This window comes from Mirounga leonina, unplaced genomic scaffold, assembly GCF_011800145.1.
Source record: "Mirounga leonina isolate KUSES-001 unplaced genomic scaffold, KU_Mleo_1.0 Mir_127, whole genome shotgun sequence".
NCBI lineage: Eukaryota > Metazoa > Chordata > Mammalia > Carnivora > Phocidae > Mirounga > Mirounga leonina.
In genome coordinates this window covers 61645910-61670478 of record NW_023270316.1, presented here as the reverse complement: position 1 = coordinate 61670478, position 24569 = coordinate 61645910, and the positions used below count along the sequence as shown (strand labels likewise).

At 39.1% G+C, this 24569-nt stretch overlaps 1 protein-coding gene across 1 annotated transcript in view; it reads right to left on the bottom strand.

The window, feature by feature from the left end:
* The window catches only part of LOC118009477 (phosphatidylinositol 3,4,5-trisphosphate 3-phosphatase TPTE2-like), a 136022-nt gene that overhangs the window by 12715 nt on the left and 98738 nt on the right, over positions 1 to 24569 (bottom strand). Inside the window, exons 16-18 of the mRNA XM_035003487.1 lie at positions 10628 to 10689; positions 9226 to 9306; positions 4959 to 5064 (exon numbers count right to left, since the gene is read on the bottom strand). Of these exons, the coding sequence (XP_034859378.1) occupies positions 4959 to 5064; positions 9226 to 9306; positions 10628 to 10689 (249 nt within the window). The remainder of the gene's footprint in view (positions 1 to 4958; positions 5065 to 9225; positions 9307 to 10627; positions 10690 to 24569) is intronic.

Here is a 24569-nt window from a genome sequence, read left to right as displayed (position 1 = left end):
TTTCTAGTTATCTCTCCTCCAGTATGGGAAACAAAAGGAACAATAAGCCATTGGGACTACTCCAAAATAAGCTTTTGCACAGTGACGGAAACCCACTAACAAGTTGAAAAGGCAACCTCCTGAATAGAAGATATTTTTCAAATGATATATCTGATAAGGAGTTAATATCCAAAATATATAAAGAACTTATAAAACTCAACACCAAAAAAACAATCCAATTTAAAGGTCCTCTGCCCTGAATAAACATTTTCCAAAGAGGACATACAGATGGCTGACACATGAAAAGATGCTCAACATCACTAATCATGAGAGGAACATAAATCAAAACCATAATAATATATCACTTGACACCTGTCAGAATGGCAAAAATCAAAAACACAAGAAAAAACAAGTGTTGGCAAGGATGTGGAGAATGAGGAACACTTGCACACTGTTGGTTAGAATGTAAATTGGAGTAGCTCCTGTGAAAAGCAGTATTGAGGTTCTTTAAGAAATGAAAAATAGAAATACCATATGAGGGGCGCCTGGGTGGCTCAGTCGTTAAGCGTCTGCCTTCGGCTCAGGTCATGATCCCAGAGTCCTGGGATCGAGCCCCGCATCAGGCTCCCTGCTCAGCGGGAAGCCTGCTTCTCCCTCTCCCACCCCCCTTGCTTGTGTTCCCTCTCTTGCTGTGTCTCTCTCTGTCAAATAAATAAATAAAATCTTTAAAAAAAAAAAAAAAGAAAAGAAATACCGTATGATCCAGTAAATTAAACTACTGGGTATTTACCCAAAGAGGACAAAAACAGTAATTTGAAAAAGATATCCGCACCTCTATGTTTATTGCAGCATTATTTTCAATAGCCAAAACTTGGAAGCGACTCAAGTGTCCATTGATAGATGAATAAAGAGGTGGTACACACACACACACACACACAGGAATATTATTCACCCATGGAAGAATGTGATTTTGCCATTTGTGACAGTGTGGATGGACCTACAGTGTATTATGCTAAATGAAATAAGCCAGACAAAAAAGGACAAATACCATGTGGTTTTGCTTATATGTGGAATCTAAAAAATAAAACAAAAAAATGAACAAACAAAAAGTAGAACCAGACCTGTAAATACAGAGAACAAACTGATGGTTACCAGAGGGAAGGCAGGTGGGGAGATGCACAAACTAGGTGAAGGAGAGCGGGAGATATAGGCTTCCAGTCATGGAATGAATAAGTCATGGGGATAAAAGGTACAGCATAGGAAATATAGTGAGTGATACTGTAATAGTGTTGTATGGTGATGGACGTAGCTAGTAGCTACACTTGTGAGCATAACATAACGTATGGACTTGTCGAATCACTAGGTTATGTATCTAAAATGAATGTAATATTTTGTGTCAAGTATACTTCAATAAAGAAACAGTTTATAAAAATAAGGGGGAGACAACATGTAGAAGTCCAAGAATTGTTACTATAAAAGAATGGCAACCAAAAAAAAAAAAAAAGAAGAAGAAAGCCAGTGTTGCTGGCGCTGATTTATGGATGGGCAGAGAGGTGGGGGATAAAATCAGAGAAATGGATGATGAGGGATAGACAGGGTGTGGTGAGACATGCCAGAGACATTTTAGTTCAAGTCAACTCAACAGAGATTTACTGAGCTCCAACTATGTGTCATGATCTAGGGGATTCAAAGATGAATGAATAATGGTCTCTGTCCTCATGCAATTCACAATATAGAGTATATCACCTGACGTAGACTAAGTAAATATAGTGTTATAAATACTACACCTCAATATAAGCAAATGGGTGATTACAGGTTGTGTTCTCCCAGAAGTAGACCCTGAGCCAACCCTTTGGGTGCTAGTGATTTATAAATGAAGTGCTCCTAGGAAGAATTCATAAGATCCAAGGAAGGGTGGGATTCAGCAGATTCAGCTTGATCCATGGAGAATTCTTGAGCATAAATTATCCTGCAGAATTTGTCACACTTTGAAGCAATGGAGTTGTTTTTGTACAGCTGCTAGTCATTGTCTATGGGCTGCCCAACAGGGTGGTGTCACTCCCAGGGATTTTGGGTTCCATATAAGTGAGTTGGCTCCAGTGGTAATTCTCCAAAGATTATAGCAAAGGGGGTGGAGGCTGGGGGGTGGGATCACAGAGCTGGTGGAAGGGATCCAAGGGGATCTTGATGGGGCACCAAGAGTCTCCAACCCCAAGGGCTAACAGAACGTCTTAGCCTAGAGGGTACAGCTTGATGGACAAGCTAAAAAGGGGATAAGCGGGTAATAAGTAAAATTAAAAAAGAAAGAAAGAAAGAAAAAGGCTGGTGTCGTTAGCTTTGGCCTGATTATTTACATGGGTGCAAAAAGAATGGTAACTTACCATGCAACCCTTCTTAAATTGGCTCTGCAAGCCTGGACCCACATGGTACTGAACAACTGCTAAGATTGCAACTTTGTCTGAAGTCTTCATGAGGAATCTCAAACTGGACTCTTATAATCTATTTTATGTTAGCCCGAGACTAGCAAACCAAACCCATGAAACTCTCTCCCAGTTTTCCCCTACAGTACTCGTCCATTTGGATTAGCTCCTCTGTTCTCCACATCTGCACCTTACAGTCTTAACTAAACAATGTTTCTACAGAGTTTATATAAAATTTAAAATATTAACAGAGAAGTCACAGTCTTAGGATATAATATCAGACTGAGAAACATATGAAATTCTAGAACTTATTAAAAACATTTTAAAGCTTAGAATTTTGAGAAACAATTCCCATTCTCACTCTTCATGTTAGAAAAATATATTAAAATTCCACTGGACCAAATGCCTATTTGCCTGTCTGGAACAGTTTAATACTCACAGGGGTTTGTATAGATACTGTTGGTCCCATTGTTAACAAAGAGGAAATTGAACAGAGTATACACTCAGATACAGTATTGGCTCTCATGCCACTGAGTTGGTTTTATGGTTGGGTTTATATTTCTTGGTGGGAGAAACTGCTCCAGTGGCTGACTGTGTTTTTCCTGGTCTACAATAAAGTGGTCTACTCTTTTTGCAGGACCCCACTGAATGTGGAAAGGGAACAGGGCAAAACATTACTGACCACTACCTTCTGACACCTGTTGGACAAGCCTGGCTCTGCCCTGGAGAAGTGTGACAGCAGCTAGAATTCTGAGTGAGGTCAGCATTAGGACCCACGAAAACCCTGTCCCTGCTAATTCACACACAGCTGATGATACAGTCATAATGGACTCTCTAGAGGACTTTGCAGTCTGCAAAGCCTTTTCACAAACAGTTGCTTATTTATACACACAGGCAGCCTTCTGCCAGAACAGACTGTATTTCAAGGGTCTGACTGCACAGTGCTTGTTTGGAAACCTAGACCAAAATTTCCCACAGAAACAATGACCCTGGGTTGACATTTGTTTTCACAAGCCAGAAACCTATGCAATCTGTTTGTGGTAATCCATTAAAATTCCTCACCACCACCTATTGTGTGTGTGGTGGGGAAGAAGGGATATAAAAATAATTTGAAAAAGGCATTTCATATTTTAATTTTTTGACTATGCAGTTTATATATATATATATATATATATATATATATATATATATATATATACATATATTTATTTATTTATTTAAAGGATTCTTCTATTTCTGAATAATTGGATGACATGTTAAAAAAATATATCTAGATCTTATTTTGTGTGACTCCCCAGAAGACTAAAAACACTAGGCTGTCTGGATGGATACCAATGTCCTGGCACCATACCACCCATGAGAGACCCGGCACCTCTGCATGGTCCACAGTCTGACTTTGGGGAGTCAGAGCATCGCTCCCTGCTGTGCCTCTGGCAGTGAGAGTGAGGCCCCAGCCCATCTCCATTGAGGTGGCCCTGCTCTGCCGCCTCCCCTGTGAGCTCTGCAGGAAGGGAGGTGGGTGATGGTGAATTAGAGATTGAGGATGGTTCCATCTCTCTCCCTCCTCCTCCCCTCCCCTTCCATTTCCTTTCTCAAGTCCCAGAGATGGATGATCTAATTTTCCTGCCTCCCTGGGTGATGGTGGATCCCAGTCTCTCTCTTGACATTCTCGAAGCAGATGAACAGTCAGCTCTTTTAAAGTTTATAAGGATTTTTACTCCTGGTAATAACTAGTAAGAGCTAGGAGGCTGAAAGACACCCCCCCCCCCCCCCACCGCCCCAGAGAGTCCAGATTTCTCCCAACCCCCTTTCTGTGTTCACGTAGATTCTGGTAGGGAAGACTGGGTGCTGTCCCCTAGGAAGCTGTCTTTGACCCCCAGCTGGGCAGGGCCCAGTCTGTCTGGGCCCCAACACTGTGGTCAGCTCTTTATCTATGCGCACTCATTCCTCTCCTTCTTAAGGGCAGAGAAACACTAGCATGGGGCTGGCCCAAAGCAGGCACTTGGTAGTTATTCATAAAAAAAGAATTTGTGGCAGAAAATTCATTTGCTGTTTGGGTATTTAAGACATCTTTGTGTATGTAAGACGTCTTAAGACATCTTGAGTTGCTAGGGGTGAGGGGACTAAGGGTGGAGGAGGGAGTGGAGAGGAAGAGACCAGGGTGATGAGAGGAAAAAAGGGTTTCTGAAAGGGGCATGTGAGAAAATGATACAGGGCTGCCAAGATGAACCCTGAACTAGAGGTGGACATGAGGAAGAGGTGGTCTCCCGGGCGCATGAGCCCCTTCCTCTCTTTTCCATCAGAGGTGCTATTCTGAAAAGCCCACCTTGGGCTGAGGCCAAGGCAGCAAGGGAAGGGGATGGAGCCCCCCAGACTGGTGAAGAGAGGACATCTAAGGGCTGCTGGGCTCTTCCAGGGGGAGGGGTTCACACATGAGGATGCATAAAAGGACAGCCATGAGTTGGGATTGTCGGTAGAGACAGGAGCAACCGTCCCATACCTGAAGAGTCAGAACATTGCCCTCCTGCCCAATTCTCCAATTACACATAAAGCACTTACCATGAATTGAATAAATAACGATTTTTTTTATCTTGAGTGTTTTTCTTGGAGGGAGAGTCATGTTGTAGATATTTTTCACATCTGCAAAATATCCAACATATCTATTCTGCAAAACAACAGAAGCCTCAATTTAAGTGGAGATGAAAAGTCTTCACTCAGCATTCCTCGTTTTTTTTTTTCCACATAGAATTTAGGGAGAATCATTAATTAAACATTTATTGAGTGCCATTATATAACTAGGCATGTTTATGTTTGTTGCCTCATGACTGAATATCTCCCTTAGAAGAAAAATACTGAACTCAGGGGCACCTGGGTGGCTCAGTTGTTGGGCGTCTGCCTTCGGCTCGAGTCATGGTCCCAGGGTCCTGGGATCGAGCTTGGCGTCGGACTCCCTGCTCGGCGGGAAGCCTGCTTCTCCCTCTGCCCCTCCCCCCTGCTTGTGTTTCCTCTCTTGCTGTGTCTCTCTGTCAAATGAATAAATAAAATCTTAAAAAAAAAAAATACTGAACTCAGTGCTGTGGGGAAGGAACAAGAAGGGAGCCAGGTGTTGTTTATAGGCTACTTTCGATTGAGAGGGCACCTAACCAGAACCAACGGAAAGAGCTACAACATTACATCAAGATGTAGTTAATGTAACTGTGGAAAAGCTCAGTCTGAGGGTGGAGACTTAGCTGTGATTAGGTTAAAGGAAGATTTGTGGTTTGGCAGAGAGTAGCCTCCTAGTCATGAAAGGACTCGAGAAGACCTCCACACACCACTAGGTAGATAAATATGCTCTTATCCCTGTGGCCAGCTTGACTGTATTCTCTTTTCATTTCCCCAATTCTATTTTGGCAAGGAAGTCCTTCTCCTGTAGCAAGCTGCTTAGAAGGGCTCTCCTTGACTTTAAGTTTTTTTTTTTTTTTAAGATTTTATTTATTTATTAGAGAGAATGAGAGAGGGAGAGAGAGAGCATGAGAGAGGGGAGGATCAGAGGGAGAAGCAGACTCCCTGCCGAGCAGGGAGCCCGATGCGGGACTCGATCCCAGGACTCCAGGATCATGACCTGAGCTGAAGGCAGTCGCTTAACCAACTGAGCCACCCAGGCGCCCCAAGGTTTTTTTTTAAGTTTTAGGTAATCTCTATACCCACCTGGGGCTTGAACTTACAACCCTGAGATCAAGAGTCTCATGCTCTACCAACTGAGCCAGCCAGGCGACCCTCTCCTTGATTCTTCAGGAAGTGGAAGAGTTCTGGGGGTGCATGGATGGCACAGTTGGTTAAGCATCTGACTCTTGGTTTTGGCTCAGGTTGTGATCTCAGGGTCATGCAATCGAAACTTTCTTTGGGTGTTCAGCACAGGGAGTCTGCTTAAGACTCTCTCTCCTTCTCCCTCTGCACCCCACCCCCCCGCCCTGTGCACTCTCTCTCTCAAATAAATAAATCTTAAAAAAAGAAGTGGAAGAGTTCTGGTACTGAATCAACTGGACTTTTTCCCCCCACCCAATGGGAAGTGTTAATAAAATTAACTGCCATACTTTCCATTGGAAAGGGCCAGTCAAAAGAAAGGCTCATGCAAGTTCTTAACTTGGGGATGGATGAAATGTAGTCCACAGAGCAGGCCACAAAGCACAATCAAAATATGACAGTATCTGCGATTTACCACCCCCCATGGAGGGAACTCTGTCCTGGGGCCTTGCCAACCCAGCACTCACACCTGAGGCCAAGTCCTTGTCTTGTTAGTCCAGTGAATTGGAAGAGAGTCCTTTGTAGCCTATGATGTACCAGTATGTACCAGTTCTGGGCTGGAGTTAGAGAAACTGCAGGGTGCAGAAGTGGTGGGGGGAGGGCAGATGTGCAGGGAGAATCCTTGAAGGAGTTCCATCTAACAGCCCCTCGGCTCCTGCCACAAGATTCTCTACTTTTCACCGAAGTCTTGTAACCCACCAGGGCCCTCAAGCTGCTTCTGCCCCCATTCTTCCTTCTCCTACAGCCTCAGACAACAAGGCTTTGGAGCAGAAGTTCGTACAACGAACGTGTGTCTAGTAAGCATTCCCTACACACAAAGGGGATACTGTGTGAGACACTTTGGGAGGCAAATGGTGCTAAGCTGGGTAAGACATGGACCTTGGCTGCAAAAGGGGTAGAGAAGTCACCACTTCAAACAGCTAGAGAATTGTGAGAAGTAACTTAGTCCCCCCGAAAAACACGAAGTGCTGTAAGAACTGAAAAAGCGAGAGACTCTCTACGTTCAGAGGGAAAGTGGCTCCTGGAGAGGGGCCTCCATGAGCAGCGGACAGGGTGGGAAACCCTAAACAGTCCAAATGTGTTGGTGTGTGGGACATGGGAGGCACATAGTGCAAGAAATGGTTGGAAAAGTCACACTGTAGAAGACCTTGAGGGCCACCGGCTGTCAGAAACCAGTACGGGTCTTGAGCATGGAAAGGGCATGATTCCCTGACTAGGCTTCAGTAAGTTCGTTGATGACTTTTAGCCTATGGCCTTTGACTTTTTTTTCTTCCTTTTTCGCTTGGGGGTGGCAGAAAAGTATCAGTGGATAAGGCTGCGTTCTTTTGTCCCAAACTAAACATCTAGCGTCAGCAGTTACATTGTGCCGCTACCAAAGGCCAAGGGTATCTAACTGGCTCCCAGCACTTAACTCCAAACTTTCAGGCACAGCCACATCCATGTCTACTTAAGGGTTCCTCACCAGCTCTTACTTCAGCTTGAGGAGCAATACAGAAAAGGCAATGTAGAGAAGCTGTGCACAGGATGGGAAATAATGGGCTTCAGAGTCTGCCAGAGCTGGATTTGAGTTCTTGGTTCAACAAGTTAGTTTCCCTGAACCTCACTTTCCCAATCTGTAAAATGGGAACTGTAATGGTGTCCACTCAGATTTTGAGAATATTAAATGAGATAATGAATATAATATCCCTAGCATGGTTTTTACAACAAAGTCTAGAATGTTGTGAACTTTATAAGATAAATATTCCAGTTTCTGGAATAAACAAATTACAAGGAATAAAAGAGAGAGGTGGGAAACCTATCAACTAAAAGAGACTGAAGAGATCTAGCAACCAAATGAAATGTTTCGCCCTTGTTTGGATCCTGATTGAAACAAACTAAATTTTAGAAACATTTAAGGTAATGATGGAAATTGGATATTATTAAGATATCATTAAGGTATAATATTTTTATTTTTATTTATTTTTATTTTTTAAAGATTTATTTATTTGTTTTAGAGGGAGGGAGGGGCAGAAGGAGAGGGAGAGAGAGAATCTCAAGCAGACTCCCCATTGAATGTAAAGCCCATTGCAGGGCTCGATCTCATGACTCTGAGATTATGACCCTGAGCTGAAATCAAGAGTCAGACGCTTAACCGACTGAGCCACCCAGGTGCCCCTTAAGATATAATATTTTTAAATATGATCAATGGTTTTAAGGTGTCCTCCTCCCCCACCAAGAGTCTATGTGAGATGTCACACTAAAATCCTTGTGAGATAAAATCATCTGATGACTGGGATTTCCTCCACACTAGACGGTTCTGTGGAGAAGGGGTGTATGTGTATGAGGAGAATAGGGAGGGAATGAATGAAACATGATAAAATGATGGTTGAAGTGGTGTGAGGACTGTAAGGGGATTCATTATAGGATTGTCTCAACTTTTTATGTTTGAAATTGTTCATAAAACATTTTTAAAAGGATAAAATAGGGTAACTGCATGTATTTCACATGGATTTTCTGAGTATTAAATGAGATAATATATATCAAAGTACAATAGTGTCTGAATAGAATAGGTTTTTGAAAGATTTTAATTTCCCTTTTTTCTTTCAAAATACAGCAGCCCCCTCCTCTGTCTCCTTCTCTGACTCTGTCTCTCTCTCACACACACACAGACACAGACACACACAGACACACACACACACGTGATGTCCTACAAGAGGTGAACTGTCCTAGTAGGGGTTTGTGAAAGACTCAGTTCCTCTCAGAGGGGAGTCAAAGGCCAGTGACTTTCCATAATCTTCGAGTCTGGAATCTTAGAAATTAGACCTTCCTACTTTGGGAAGGGAATCAACTCTTGAACTCTGTAAGCAGTGACCAATGTAAAATGGACAGCAGGATGCCCGGGGGGACTCAGAGGCGTGGCTCTCGGGTCTTGGGAGGGATCCAGCCAGTCACAGGCACCAGAGTGGAGCTGCCCCTTCACCAGAGGTAAAGAGTCCAAAACGAAACCAAATAATAGGTGCCAAACTCCCCAAAGAACCCCCTTTTAAGAAAGACAACTTACCTGAGAAGGAGTTTCAACTCCCTGAAATTTAGTGCTGGTGCTTTTATCTGTTCGCCGTTCTCCAAAATAATAAAGGCTCTCCTACGGAAAAAGGGGCAATGCAATCATGGTTCATCTGCACTTTCTTTTTCCTGTGTAAGGCATTCTTAAAGGTTCTAAGGGCACATTATTTCCTTAAGTCCGCGGCCTTTGGGCAGAGGCTGCTCAAACTAAAATTAACAGCAAAAAAAGTCATTTCAAGGCTTTTTACACACACACACACACACACACAACTGAAACCAAAGTTTCACAAAACAATACTGACCTTTTGATATTTTCTATTCTAATCTAGTACATTTTATTTTAAAAAATGCTAGTCACAACCCAATAAGTTGACTTTACAACTCACTGATAGATTGGACCCAGTTTGAAAAACACTGTATGAGAACATCCATTTTCCTAACCTGTGTGTTAAAAATTAGGAACAAAGCAGATGGTGGCACCAGAGGGTGGGGCACTGTAGACAACCCGAAGCTTCTCTTCTCAGACTGCAGGCCAAGTAGGGAGCAGAGCTGCTGGGCACGTCCATTCAGTGAGAGCTTCTCAGCTCGATCATGGCAGAAAGAAGACTGAGAACCCCACTTTAAGAACTGGAAATAGCCTACCCTGTCTCTGCAGAAATTTTCAGAGAGCACAGCCTCCAACAGACCCCATAGATATTGACTACAAAAGGTTAATAACATCCAGTAACTTTGTTATGCATTGGAAAATGTACCTTTTATCTACCTAGTGCTTCTAAGGATGTTGGAGGTCCTTTGGAGAACTTACCAAACCAGTCTTGATATTATTCTTGTGAGGAAGGAGACCGTCCCCTATCTGGGGGCATAAGAATGGGGCTGGGATGAAATGAGGTGTAAGAGGCATTATGACTGTGGAGTTGTTTTCTACTTGGACAGCTTGACCTTACCCCATTATAATCCTGTCCCTATTAGGCTCTATCTTCATTTAAAATGTTGGTATTACTGTAGACATCATGGATTTTTTTTGCATTAATTTTGATTTAAAAAAATACTGCATTAGATTATTTCTCTTAATTACTGAAAATTTTGGCATTCCCTTAAATTTTGTGCCTAAGGTGAGTGTCTCATGGACCTCACCCTAGTCCTGGCCTAGAGTAAGAAGCACCTAGGTTCCTAACCAGTGCAAATTAAACAAGGAAATATGGTAGATTAACTAACTAGAATTTAAATAAAACTTTGAAAAAAAATAATGTATCAAAACCAGGCTTTCTAATAAGTGCATCTCCAATTACAACTTTTCTAAGTACCATGACTCAGAGAATCATCTTAACATCCTACCAGTGAGGTTTCAGAACTATCAAATTCAATCAGCACAAGATCGTCTGTAGTAACGTCTTTCATACCTCTGCAGTTATAAATATTTCACTGGCAATAAGGTAGGCACAAATCATAGTTCCAGTTCTTCCTGGAAAAGAAAAGAAGTTAGTCCATGAACCACTGTTCATGGCAGTACTTGGTATAAAGATGCTATCAGAAATATTCAATGAGGGGCGCCTGGGTGGCTCAGTCGGTTAAGCGGCTGCCTTCGGCTCAGGTCATGATCCTGGGGTCCTGGGATCGAGCCCCACGTCCAGCTGCCTGCTCAGCGGAGAGCCTGCTTCTCCCTCTCTCTCTGCCTGCCACTCTGCCTACTTGTGCTCTCTATCTCTCTGTCAAATAAATAAATAAAATCTTAAAAAAAAAAAAGAAATATTCAAAGAGCTCATTTTGCATCGATTTTCTTTCACTCTGGAAGTTCTTGTTCAAAAGATTTTAATTCAGGACTAGCCAAAGCTGTTTCACTGCTCTGAGGTTGTACCTGGAATTCTGCCCTGTGGGCACGAAGACACAGGCGCACGTGTATATTGTTCTTGAATCACTACTGCTGGGGACCGCGGGAAGGAGGCAGTGAGGTCTACTCTAGGACTTTAGAGAGCAAGAGCTACTTACCAATTAAGAACTAATTACACACCCTGTTTTACTAACTAACATAAATAAAAGTACCTATAAAAGATAAAATATGATCAGAACCCAAAACATGACACAGCATTTATAATACCCATTTTTCTTCTATTTTTGAGTCTTTAGTGTGTTACAAAACATACGTGAAGATAAAGAGAACAGTATAAAGAACTCCATATATGCTTCCCAGAGTATATTATATTGCTGTACTTGTTTCTCTCCTCTTCCCTCCCTCCCTGTTTTTCTTCCTGTCTTCTTCTAAAGCATTTCATTTTTTAAACTTTTTTTTTTTTTGAGTAGGTTCCACACCCAGCACAGAGCCCAGTGCAGGACTTGAACCCATGACCCTGAGATCAAGATCTGAGCTGAGACCAAGAGTTGGACACTTAACCAACTGAGCCACCCAGGTGCCCCCTATAGCATTTTAAAAGCAAACCCTTGATTTCATGTCATTTCATCCTCAAAGTTTATGTCTTATTCTAATTTGTATTTTTGCCCTGCTACACAAAATTTGATTTAAAAAATATGGTGCTTCTTTTATTTCTACAGTTATCTGTAGCTTTTGTCTTAGCCAGTGTATGCTGAACTTACTTGGTGTAATTTCAAGCTTACCCTTTTAACTTCAGATACATTCTATTTTCTATTCTATCCCCTCTTTTTTTCAACGAACAACTAAACTTATTTTGCAACCCATAGTTTGAAAAACATTCTAAGCCAAGTACTTCCAAAAAAGACTTTTTACCACCTCAATCTGTGATATATAAAGGCTTCTTGCTAATGGAAATCATGACTATTAACAACCCAGCTCTCAGTGGTATAGACTGTTAACATTTCAATTCTGTCTGGAGGACATCTCTGGGTCTCTATAACTGGTACTTTCCCATCTGAAAAACATTTTTGCAGGTTCTCTGTCCTTGTGGCTATATACAATCACAGACACAGTAGATGCCTATCATCCAGTCAAGTCAGGTACAGCAGGGAATTATAAAAATGATACATACTTACCTTCAATATTTTATCTTAAAACATAAATGTATACTTATTCACTAAATTTCTGATATTAGACAAAGGTTTTAACTTTTTAAGCGTGAGTCTCCCAGTTGGAGTTCTTTCTTAGAAAGGCCAGGTCCATGGTATAAACCACTGCATCATCTATAATTTCTAGTTTCAGATTTTTTTTTTTAGAGCAATCTAGGTGAAGAAACCTCTTAGATTTTACTACTGGGATTTTTCTCCCAGTGTTTTATATTAGTCTTCCTTGCATTTAATTCAGCTGCAATTTTGGTTGTAGCCACTCAACTTCTTTGAATCTTCTTGAAACATTCAACTAAGGGCTCATAAAATTTTAACATTCTGTTCACTCTGACATTTTACAGATCTATATAATATTTGATTATTTGACAGACACTGGTGGAAGCAGAAACACATAGGCACACTAAATTGAAGCTTACTAGCTTCAACATGCCAATGGACACCACAGGTGTGATTATAGAGGGAATAGAGAACATCAGAATATTCACCCAGTTGGTTAGATGGAAGTCTGTAAGAGACCTTTTGTTATCCTGAAGTCAGAAGAAGCATCTTGCATCTCTAAATAAAATATAGTTTTGGATTTCATAATTATAACTAACACTTGGATAATACTTTGCAGATCTCATAGAATCTTTACAACAACTTCGTGAGGTAAATACCCTGCATAAAGAGGGAGAAACTGAGGTTCTATGGATTTAAGCAACTTTCACATCATCAAAGACATCTTTTTTTTTTTAAGATTTTATTTATTTATTTGAGAGAGAGGATGAGAGGAGAGAGAGAGCACATGAGAGGGGGGAGGGTCAGAGGGAGAAGCAGACTCCCTGCTGAGCAGGGAGCCTGATGCTGGACTCGATCCCAGGACTCCAGGATCATGACCTGAGCTGAAGGCAGTTGCTCAACCAACTGAGCCACCCAGGCGCCCCATCAAAGACATCTTAATGCCAGTTTATATGATCTTTTATATCAATCCTTAAACTTTATTATTTCTCAGGTGTGTCTATCATCCTCCCCACAATGCACAATCTATAGTCCAATTCTTGAATCTGTAAGCAGAGACTTAGGTAATTTTCCTGACATGAGAGTGGTAGTGTGTATACATGTGTGAGTGTGCATGAATGTTTGTCCCTTAGAGTTGCGTAAAGCACCTAAAATGTAACTAAAAGAGGGGAATTCCAGTCCAAGATGGTGACATAGGAAGATCCCAAACTCCCCTCCTCCATAGAAACAACCCAATTCACACCTGCTTTGGCTCCAGACAACCTGCCAGAGAACCCCTGCATGGAGCACCCCAGGGTACTGACTTGCACCCTCTTCAGCTTCAACTGTCCTCTCAGGGCACCCTCTGGAGATCCCCAGGACTGCCCTGGTCTGCACACTCACTTTAGCTATAGCTGCCTGTTAGGGCATCCGCTGTGAAAAGCACCCCAGGACCCCCTGGCCTGCATACCACCTTAAGTCCACCCACCCAACCAGGGTGCCCCTTATATGAAGTGCCCTGGGACCTCCAGCCTCTTCCTCAGCTCCAGCCACCCCATCAGGGCATCTTCTGTGGGGACAGTGCCAGTATCCCTCTAATTGCACCTACTTCAGCTTCAGCCATTCTGCAAAGCACCCTCTGCATGGAGAGCCCAGGGACTCCCTGGATGGTACTCATTTCAGCTTCAGCCATTCTGATAGGATGTCCTCTGTGCAGAGAGCCCAGGGGCCACCCTGGCCAGTGCCTACTACAGCTCTGGCCATCCTACCAGGAAAACCCAGCATGGAGTGTTCTGGGACCCACAGCCCAGGCCATCCACAGCTCCAGTCAGCCAAAGTCACCAGGTACACACTGTCTACACAGGGGATGACCATACACAAGACCATTCCTTCAAAGTTTAGAAGTAGCTGATCTGCCTAATTCATGAAAACAAACACAGAAAGTCAAGTACAATAAGGAGACAGAGGAATATGCTCTACACAAGAGAGTAAGAAAAAACCTCAGAAAAAGAACTAAATGAAACAGAGATAAACAATATACCTGATAAAGAGTTTAAAGTCATGATCATAAAGATGCTTACTGGACTGGAGAGAAGAATGGAAGAACTCAGTGAGAACTTCAACAAAGGGATAGAAAACATAAAAAAGTACCAACTAGAGTTGAAGAACACAGTAACTGAAATGAAAACACACTAGAGGGAATCAACAGATTAGCAGATGCAGGAGAACAAATCATCAACCGAAAAGACATGGTAATGGAAAACACACAAGCTGAACAGCAAATAAAAGAACTAAAAAAAAAAGAGTAGGTTAAGGGATCCCTTCGACAACATCAAGAAAACAAATATTCCCATTATAGGGGTCCTAGGAAGAGAACAGAAAGGGGCAGAAAACTTATTTGAAGAAATAATAGGTGAAAACTTCCCTAACCTGAGGAAGGAAACAGACAACTAGGTTCAGGAAGCACAGAGAGTTCCAAACAAGATGAGCCCAAGGTGGTCCAAATCAAAATACATAATAATTAAAATGTCAAAGGTTAAAGATAGAGAATTTAAAAGTGGCAAGAAAGAAGCAAAAAGTTACATACAAGGAAACCCCCCTACGGCTATTGGCTGATTTTTCAGCAGGTCAGAAAGGAATGGCATGATACATTCAAAGAGCTGAGTGGAAAAAAACCTACAACCAAGAATATTCTACCCAGCAAGGCTATCACTCAGAGTTGAAGGAGAAATAGAGTTTCTCAGGCAAAGGTAAAGGAGTTCATCACCACTAAACCAGCCTTACAAGACATATTAAAGGGACTTCTTTAAGTGGAAAAGAAAAAAGCAATAATTAGAAGAAAACTATAAAAAAATGTAAATATGATAACATATACATAAAACATGGAAGGGGAGTAAAAACGTTCTTTTAGAATGTGTTTGAACTTAAGTGACCATCAGCTTAATACAGACTGTTACATACTTGGGATGTTATATACAAACCTCATGGCAACCAGGACCCCCCAAAACCTATAATAGATACACAAAAAATAAAGAGAAAGAAAGCTAAGCATAACACCAAAAAGTCATAATCACAAGGAAAGAGAACAAGAGAAGAAGAAAGGAACAGAGAAGTACTACAAAGATCAACCAGAAAATAATTTTTAAAATGGCAATAAGTTCACACCTATGAATAATTATTTAAAAATTTTTAAAGATTTTATTTATTTATTTGAGAGAAAGAGTGAGAGAGAGAAAGCACATGAGCAGGGGGAAAGGGAGAATCAGGCTCCCCACTGAGCAGGGAGCCTGATGTGGGGCTTGATCCCAGGACCCTGAGATCATGACCTGAGCTGAAGGCAGACGCTTAACTGACTGAGCCACCCAGGCGCCCCTCAATAATTATTTTAAATATAAATGACTTAAATACTCCAATCAAAGACATAGGGTGACAGAATGAAAAAATAAGATCCATATCTATGCTTCCTACAAGAGACTCAGTTCGGACCTACATAGACATAAATTGGAAATCAAAGGATGGTAAAAGGTATTTCATGCAAATGGAAATTGAAAAAAACAACAATGCTGGAGTGGTAATACTTAAATCAGACAAAAGAGACATTAAAACAAACACTGTAACAAGACACACAAAAAAGGGCATTATTTAAGGATAAAAGGATCAATCCAACAAGAGCATATAACAATTGTAAATATCTATGCACCCAATATTGGAGCACCTGAATAGATAAACTAACAGTAATACAATACTAGTAGGAGACTTTTACACCCCAATTACATCAAAGGTGAGATTATCCAGGCAGAAAATGCATTAGAAAACTATCTTTGAATGACATATTAGACCAAATGGACATAACAGATATATATATAGACCATTCCATCCAAAATCAACAGAATACATATTCTTTTCAAATACATATGGAAAATTCTCCAGGAAGACCACAAAATAAACCTCATTAAATTTAAGAAGACTGAAATCACATCATGCATCCTTGGACCACATTGTTACAAAACTAGAAATCAATCACAAGAAAAAGTGGAAAAAAACCAAACATATAGAGGCTAAATAACATGTTAGTAAACAACCAATGGGTCAATGAAGAAATCAAAAGGGAAATAAAAAAATTCATGGAGACAGCAAAAGCTGTCTGAGGGAAGTTTATAGTAATACAAACACCTCCAGAAATAAGAAAAATCTAAAATAAACAACCTAACCTTATGCCTTAAAAGAGTTAGAAAAAGAACAAACAAGCTTAAAGCTAGTAGAAGAAAGGAGGTAATAAAGATTAGAGCAAAAATAAATAGACACTAAAAATAAATAGAAAAGATCAATGAAACAGAGCTGGTTCTTTGAAAGGATAAACAAAATTGAGAAAACTTCAGCTAGACATATCAAGAAAAAAGAGATAGGACCCAAATAAATAAAATCAGAAGCAAAAGAGAAGTAACAACCAACACCACAGAGATACAAAGGATTATAAGAGAGTACTACAAAAAAATTATATGCCAACAAATTAATCAGTCTAGAAGAAATGGAAAAAATCCTAGAAACATACAATCTTCCAAAACTGAATGAGGAAGAAACAGAAAATCTGAACAGACCAATTATAAATAACAAAATTGAATTGGAAATCAAAAACTACCACCAAACTAAAGTTCAGAACCAGATGGATTCACAGGTGAATTCCACTAGCCATTTAAAGAAGAGTTAATACCTATTATCCTTGATCTATTAAAAAAAATAGTAGAGGAAGGAAACCTTCCAAATATATACTTCAAGGCAAGCATTACCCTGATACCAAAACCAGACAAACACTACAAAAAAAAAAAAAAAAAAAAAAAGAAAAGAAAACTACAGGGCAATATCTCTGATGAACTTGGATGCAAAGATCTTCAACAAAATATTAGCAAATCGTATTCAACAATATATCAAAAAGATAATTCACCACAATCAAGTTGGATTTATTCTGGGGATGCAAGGATGGTTCAATACTTGCAAATCAACCAACATGATATACTACATCAACAAAGAATGAAAATCATATGATCATCTCAATAGATGTAGAAAAAGCATTTGACAAAATTTAACATTCATTCATGATAAAAACTCTCAACAAAGTGGGTTTAGAAGAAACATACCTCAACATAATAAAGGCCATATCTGAACAACTCACAGCTGACATCATACTTAACGGTAAAAAACTGAGAGTTTTTCCTCTAATAGGAACAAGACAAGGATGTCCACTCTTGCCACTTTTGTTCAGCATAGTACTGGAAGTCCTGGCCATAGCAATCAGACAGAATAGAGATAAAAGTTATCCAAATTATTAAGAATGAAGTAAAACTGTCATTATTTGTAGATGACATGATACTATGTACAGAAAATCCTGAAGATTTCAAACTATTAGAACTGGGGCACCTGGGTTGCTCAGCTGGTTAAGCAACCAACTCTTGATTTTGGCTCAGGTAATGGTCCTGGGGTTGTGAGACTGAGCCCTGCATGAGCTCCAAGCTTAGCGCAGAGTCGGCTTCAGATTCTTTCCTTCCCTCTACCCTTCTTCCCACTGCATGCAAGCGCTTGTGCTCTCTGTTTCTGTCTCTCTCTCTCTCTCTGAACAAATAAAATCTTTAAAAAAACCTATTAGAACTGATAAATTCAGTAAGGTCATGGGATACAAAATTAATACACAGAAATCGGTTATGCTCGTATACAACAATAACAAAGTAGCAGAAAGAGAAATTAAGAAAACAATTTTATTTATAATTGCATCAAAAATAATAAAAAACCTAGGAATAAACGTAACCAAGGAGGTGAAAGATCTATACTCTGAAAACTATAAAATACTGATGAAAGAAATTGAAGACACCACAAATGGAAAGATATTCTATACTCATAGATTGGAAGAACTAATATTGTTAAAATGTCCATAGTATCCAAAGGATCCTACAGATTTAATGCAATCCCTATCCAAATACTAACAACATTTTTCACAGAACTAGAACAAAGAATTCTAAACTTGTATGGAACCAAATAACCTTAAATAATCAAAGCAATCTTGAGAAAGGACAAAGCTGGAGTTATCACAATTTCAGATTTCAAGATATACTACAAAACTGTAGCAATCAAGATAGTATGGTGGGCGCCTGGGTGGCTCAGTTGGTTAAGCAACTGCCTTCGGCTCAGGTCATGATCCTGGAGTCCCGGGATCGAGTCCCGCATCGGGCTCCCTGCTCAGCGGGGAGTCTGCTTCTCCCTCTGACCCTCCCCCCTTCATGCTTTATCTCATTCTCTCTCTCTCAAATAAATAAATAAAATCTTTAAGGAAAAAAAAAAAAGATAGTATGGTACTGGCACAAAAGTGGAGACATAGATCAATAGAACAGATTAGAGAGCCCAGAAATAAACCCATGCTTATTGGGTCAATTAATTAATGACAAAGGAGATAAAAATTATACAATGGGGAAAAGGCAATCTCTTCAATAAATGGTGCTGGGAAAACTGGATAGCTACATGCAAAAGAATGAAACTGGACCACTTACACCATACACAAAAATAAACTCAAAATGGATTAAAGACCTAAATGTGAGACCTGAAACCATAAAACTCCTAGAAGAAAACCTAGACAGTAAGCCCTTTGACATTACCCTTAGCAATATTTTTCTACATCTGTCTCCCAGGCAAGGGAAACAAAAGCAAAAATAAATTATTGGGACTAAACCAAAATAAAAATTTTTCCATAGTGAAGGAAACCATTAACAAATTGAAAACACAACCTACTGAACAGGAGAAGATACTTGCAAATGATATATCTGATAAGGAATTAATATCCAAAATACATTAAGAACTTACACAACTCAACACTAAAACCCCCCAAACAATCCAATGAAACAATGAGTAGAGGACCTGAATAGACATTTTTCCAAGACAACATACCAGATGGCCAACAGACAAATGAAAAGATGCTCAACATCACTAATCATTAAGGAGATGCAAATCAAAACTGTAATGAGATATCACCTGACAGATGACCTGTCAGAATGGCTAGAATAAAAAAGACAAGAAAATATATAACAAGTGTTGGCAAGAATGTGGAGAAAAAGGAATCCTTGTGCACTCTTGGTGAGAATGCAAGTTGGTGCATCCACTGTGAAAAACAGTATGGATGTTCCTCAAAAAATTAAAAATAGAATTATCATATGATCCAGTAATTCAAAATTTGAAAAGGTATCTGCTCCCCTGTGTTTATTGCAACATTATTTCCAAAAGCCAAGATATGGAAGCAACTCAAGTGTCCATCCATAGATAAATGGAAAAAGAGGTGGTAGTTACCTATGGAATTAAAAACAAATAGATTCAACCATATATGAACTGGCTTGCTGGTTCCCCTGGCTGATTTTGGCCATGCTGGCTAAAGGGAGAGAAAAGTGCAACCCAGATGATGCCCTTCGTTTTTTTTCCCCTTCCTCTAAGTAAAAGGAGAAAGGGCCCAAACATTCCTAAAGGTGAGCTTTGAGGGAGCCCAAAATGCTAAAAGTTCGCATTGTTCTTTCCTCCAGTCGGAAGAAAAATGGTTAAATCAGTGCCCAGGGGAAGCAAATCTTTAGATAAACCAGAGGGGGAAAAAATTAAAGGGGAAAAACACTCTAAACCGTTACTGAGCAATCATCTAGACTGGTGCTTCTCAAACGTCAATGATATACAGGGCATCTGAGAATCTTATTAAAGTGTGGATTCTAATTTAGTAGGTCTGAGGTGGATATGAAGATTTTGCTAGTCCCTGGGCCACAATTTGATTCTAGATCACAGTAAAAAGTGAAATATTAAAACAGAAATGAAACAGAAAACAAAATAGACATGATTGATAACATTAAACACCAGTGCTTTTTTCCTCAAGAAACGAAGACACAAATCTCTTATAAAAGTGATTTTTAGGGGCGCCTGTGTGGCTTAGTTGGTTAAGTGTCTGTCTTTGGCTCAGGTCATGATCTCAGGGTCCTGAGATTGAGCCCCACATTGGGTTCCCTGCTCAGCGGGGAGCCTGCTTCTCCCTTTCCCTCTGCCATTCACCTGCTTGTACTCTCCCACTCTCTGTCAAATAAATAAAATCTTTAAAACAAAACAAAAACAAAACAAAAAAGCACCCGATTTTTAGAAAAGGAGAGGAGGGACAAATATTAGAAATAAAACAGGGGTCAAAATTACTGTATAGCAGAAATTCAAAAACACTGTAAGAATAACTTTAATAAGTCAATCATTTAAAAAACTTAAATGAAAACAGGGGCACCTGAGTGATTCAGCTGGTGGAGCATATAACTCTTGATTTTGGCTCAGGTCATGATCTCAGGGTTGTGAAATGGAGACCCTGGTTAGGCTCCTTGCTCAGCGGGGAGTCTGCTGGAGATTCTCTCTCCCTCTCGGTCTCCCCCCCCCCACCCCCATGCTCTCTCCCGCTCTCTAAAATAAACCTTAAAAAAAACTTAAATGAAAATATCAATTAAAAAAATTGAAAAAGGGAAAACCTGAATAAAACAACATCGCATTAAAAATTATATTTACAGTCTTTTTTACCACCTCCCTCCAAAAGAACAAGATGACATTGTTACCGAATCTATAAGAAATATTTTCTTTTATAAATTCTTTTAGATAATGGTAAAAAAGAGAAAAATTTACAGCTCATTTACTAGCACTAATATAATAGATTCCCAAATTGCAAAAATATAATAAAAGATAACTTTATACCAATGTCACTTAGGAATATAGATGTTAAAACTTAAAGTATTTGCAAAGTGAATCCAGCAGTAGAAAAAATACATATCAATACCAAGTTCCATTTATCTCAGAAATGCAAGAATAATCTTATATCAGAAACCTGTATTAATGTAATATATCATATTTACAGATTAAGAGAGACATACCTTGTAATCATCTCAGTAAGTGCAGGAAAAAAACCATTTACTAAAATTCAGTATATATTCACAGTTTTAAGAGCCAAGTAAAACTAGGAACTTCTTTTTTTACTTATTTATTTTTTTGAGAGAGAGAGAGAGAAGGCACATTGAGTGGGATGCAGAGGGGCAGAGGGAGAGAGAGAGAGAGAGAGAGAGAGAATCTTAAGTGGACTCCACACCCAGCTCAAAGCCTGACAGAGGGGTTCAATCCCACAGACTTGAGATCATGACTTGCGCCAGAATTAAGAGTTGGACATTTAACTCACTGAGCCACCCAGGCGCCCTGGAAACCTTTTTAACTTGATGAAGGGAATCTACCAAAATACCTACCAGGTGTTAAGTGTCCTCCATTTTTTCAAAAGTTTGCATTATGCCACTTCACTTTTATGAAAAACCCATGTCAGCACCTGTTTTTGCTAAGTGAAAGCAATCTGAAGAGGATTTTCACTTTTATGAAGAGAAGGAATAAAGCAAAAATACGGTTCAGCATTTATTTTGCAGTGAGTACTTACGGAGGCAGCACACGCTCAGAGCAGCGAGAGTGATACCGCCAAGCTCCCACCCTGGGAAATACACTCAGCATCTAAGTATCAAGCCACTGTAGCTTTGAACTGTGTCTGTGAGCATCTGTGGTTTACCTTGATTTATTTTGTGCATCCATTAGCAAGATGTGTCCTAAGATACCGGAAAAGGCTAAGACGGGTTATTTTTTCAGGTCTGGGAATGCTCTAAACATTTTCCATATAAATTAATGGTAATTGCTTCTTTATTTCACACCATTTTGGCTTATGCAAATTTTCATAGGAATGCTCTACTTTCAGATAGCAGGAAACCTGTACATCATATTAATGTTGAAATGTTGTTAGCACTCCCTTTAAAGCCAGGAACTAAATAGAATGTCCGTTATTCTCTGTTCCTATTTAACACCGTACTATAGGGCTTAGCCAGTGCAGTAAGAAAAAGAAATCAAATGTGTAGGGATAAAAACAGAAGAAACAAAACTTTCCTTACTTTCAGATTAGAAAAATCCAAGTAAATCTACAGGCTAGAACCTAAAATTAATGAGAGTTCAGGTACATTGCTCGATACAAAGCCAACATAAAAAAATCAATAGCTAAATGGAGGATGCAAGTTGAAATCTTTAGCATAATTGCTACATGGGAGGAAGTAATTATATTGTAAAATTTCAATCAAACCAAAATAAAATGTCAGTAAGGATACAGAAGATTTGAATAAAACAATTTACAAATGACCTAACAGATACAGAGCACTGTTCACAACAATGCTTAATACACTTCCAATTGCACGGAAAAGATTTCATAAAATTGACTGAACTGTGGACCACAAGGCAAGTATAAACAAATTTCTAAGAACTAAAAAAAAATAGGTAATATATTCTCTGACCACAATGCAATACAAGCAGAAATCAACTCCTAAAAGATAATTACAAAATACTCATATGTTTAGAAATAAGAAAGTATACTTCTACATAATACCTGGGTCAAAGAAATAAGCACAATGGAAAATAGAAAACATTTTGAACTAAATACTGATAAAAATACTACATATAAAAATTTGTGGGATGAAGCTAAAAAATTCTTAGAGGGAAATATAGCCTGAAATACCAAATAGAAAAGAAAAAGTTGAAAATCTATGAGTTAATCATTCCTTTAAAGAAGTTTTTTTAAAAAAAGAACAAATTAAACCAAACAAAGTGGAAGAAAGGAAACACTAAATATAATAGTAATTAATGAACTAGGAAACAAACAAGAGAAACAATCAAGCCAAAAGAACTTGGTACTTTAAAATGACTAATAAAATTGATGAATCTCTGATGAGACTAATCAAAAGAAAACAATAATGTAAGAATGAAAAAGGGACCACCATGATAGACATTAGAATACAATGATATTTTGAACAATGTGATGCCAAGACATTTGAAAATGTAGATAAAATGGACAAGTGCTTGGAAAAATACACCCTACCAAAAATGGGTAGAATAAATAAAACTGTAAATAATTCTATATCTAATAAAGAAACTGAACCACAATTTAAAAACTTCCCCACAAAGAAAATGCGGCCAAATCCCCACACTGAGGCCAATGTGGCTTCACTAGAGAATTCCACATTATATTTAAGGAAAAACATGTCAATTTATACAAGCTCATTGAGAGAATTTTAAAAAAGAGGAAACATAACCCAATTCTGGTTTATGAAGCCAAAATTTGAAAAGAGTATTATGAGAAAAGAAAAATTATAACCAATCATACTTATGACATGGATACAAAAATTCTTAAGGTTAAATTTTAATTAATTAAAATTAAATATCCAACAATTTATGAAAAATAATAGAGCACAGCAAAATTGTGTCTATTCTAGGAATATAAGGATAATTCACCAATGCAATCAATCATATTAATAGAATAAAGGTAAAAATTATATTATGTTAAGGACTCAAAAACCTTCTGATAAAATTTAACATCCACTGATGATAAAAACTTAGCATTAATTAAAGAAATTTCTTAATCTGATAGTATCTAAAACACACAAGGGGTGCCTGGGTGGCTCAGTCAGTTGAGTGTCCAACTCTTTCTGCTCAAGTCATGATCTCAGGGTCGTGAGACTGAGCCCTGCATGGGGCTCTGCAGAGTCTGCTTGTCCCTCTCCTTCCCCCTCTAACCGCCCCCCCCCCACTTGTGTGTATGCTCTCTTTGGCAAATAAACAAATTAAATAAATAAAACACACACATACACACACCCTAAAGTAATTGGTGAGAGACTTGAAAGCTTTTCTTTTTAAAGCAGGAACAGAACAAGGATGACTGCTATCACCATTTCTAATTCAACACTGGACCAAAGGTTTGAGCCAGTGCTAGGAAAAAAAAAAAAAATTGAAGTGGAAGAAATGCAATTGATTATTTTCACATGATGTAAGCATGTACCATATCATCCAAAAGAATTTACACATAAATTAGACGAAGAAAGTTTGGTGAGGTTGCTAATTGCAAGGTTAATAAAATGAATTGCATGCCAGAGCAACAATAAACATTTAGAAAATAAAAATTTTCAAGGGATATCATTTATAATAGTATCAAAAATATTCAGGAATAAATGTAACCAAAAATATATAAGCTTTCTTTTTTTTAAGTTTATTTTTTAGTAATCTCTATACCCAACATGGGGCTTGAAAAGAACCCCACAAACATAGTGATTCAAAGGGACACATGCACCCCAATGTTTATAGCAGCAATGTCCACAATAGTCAAAATATGGAAAGAGCCCAGATGTCCATCAACAGATGAATGGATAAAGACGATGTGGTACATATACACAATGGAATATTACTTAGTCATCAAAAAGTATGAAATCTTGCCATTTGCAACAATGT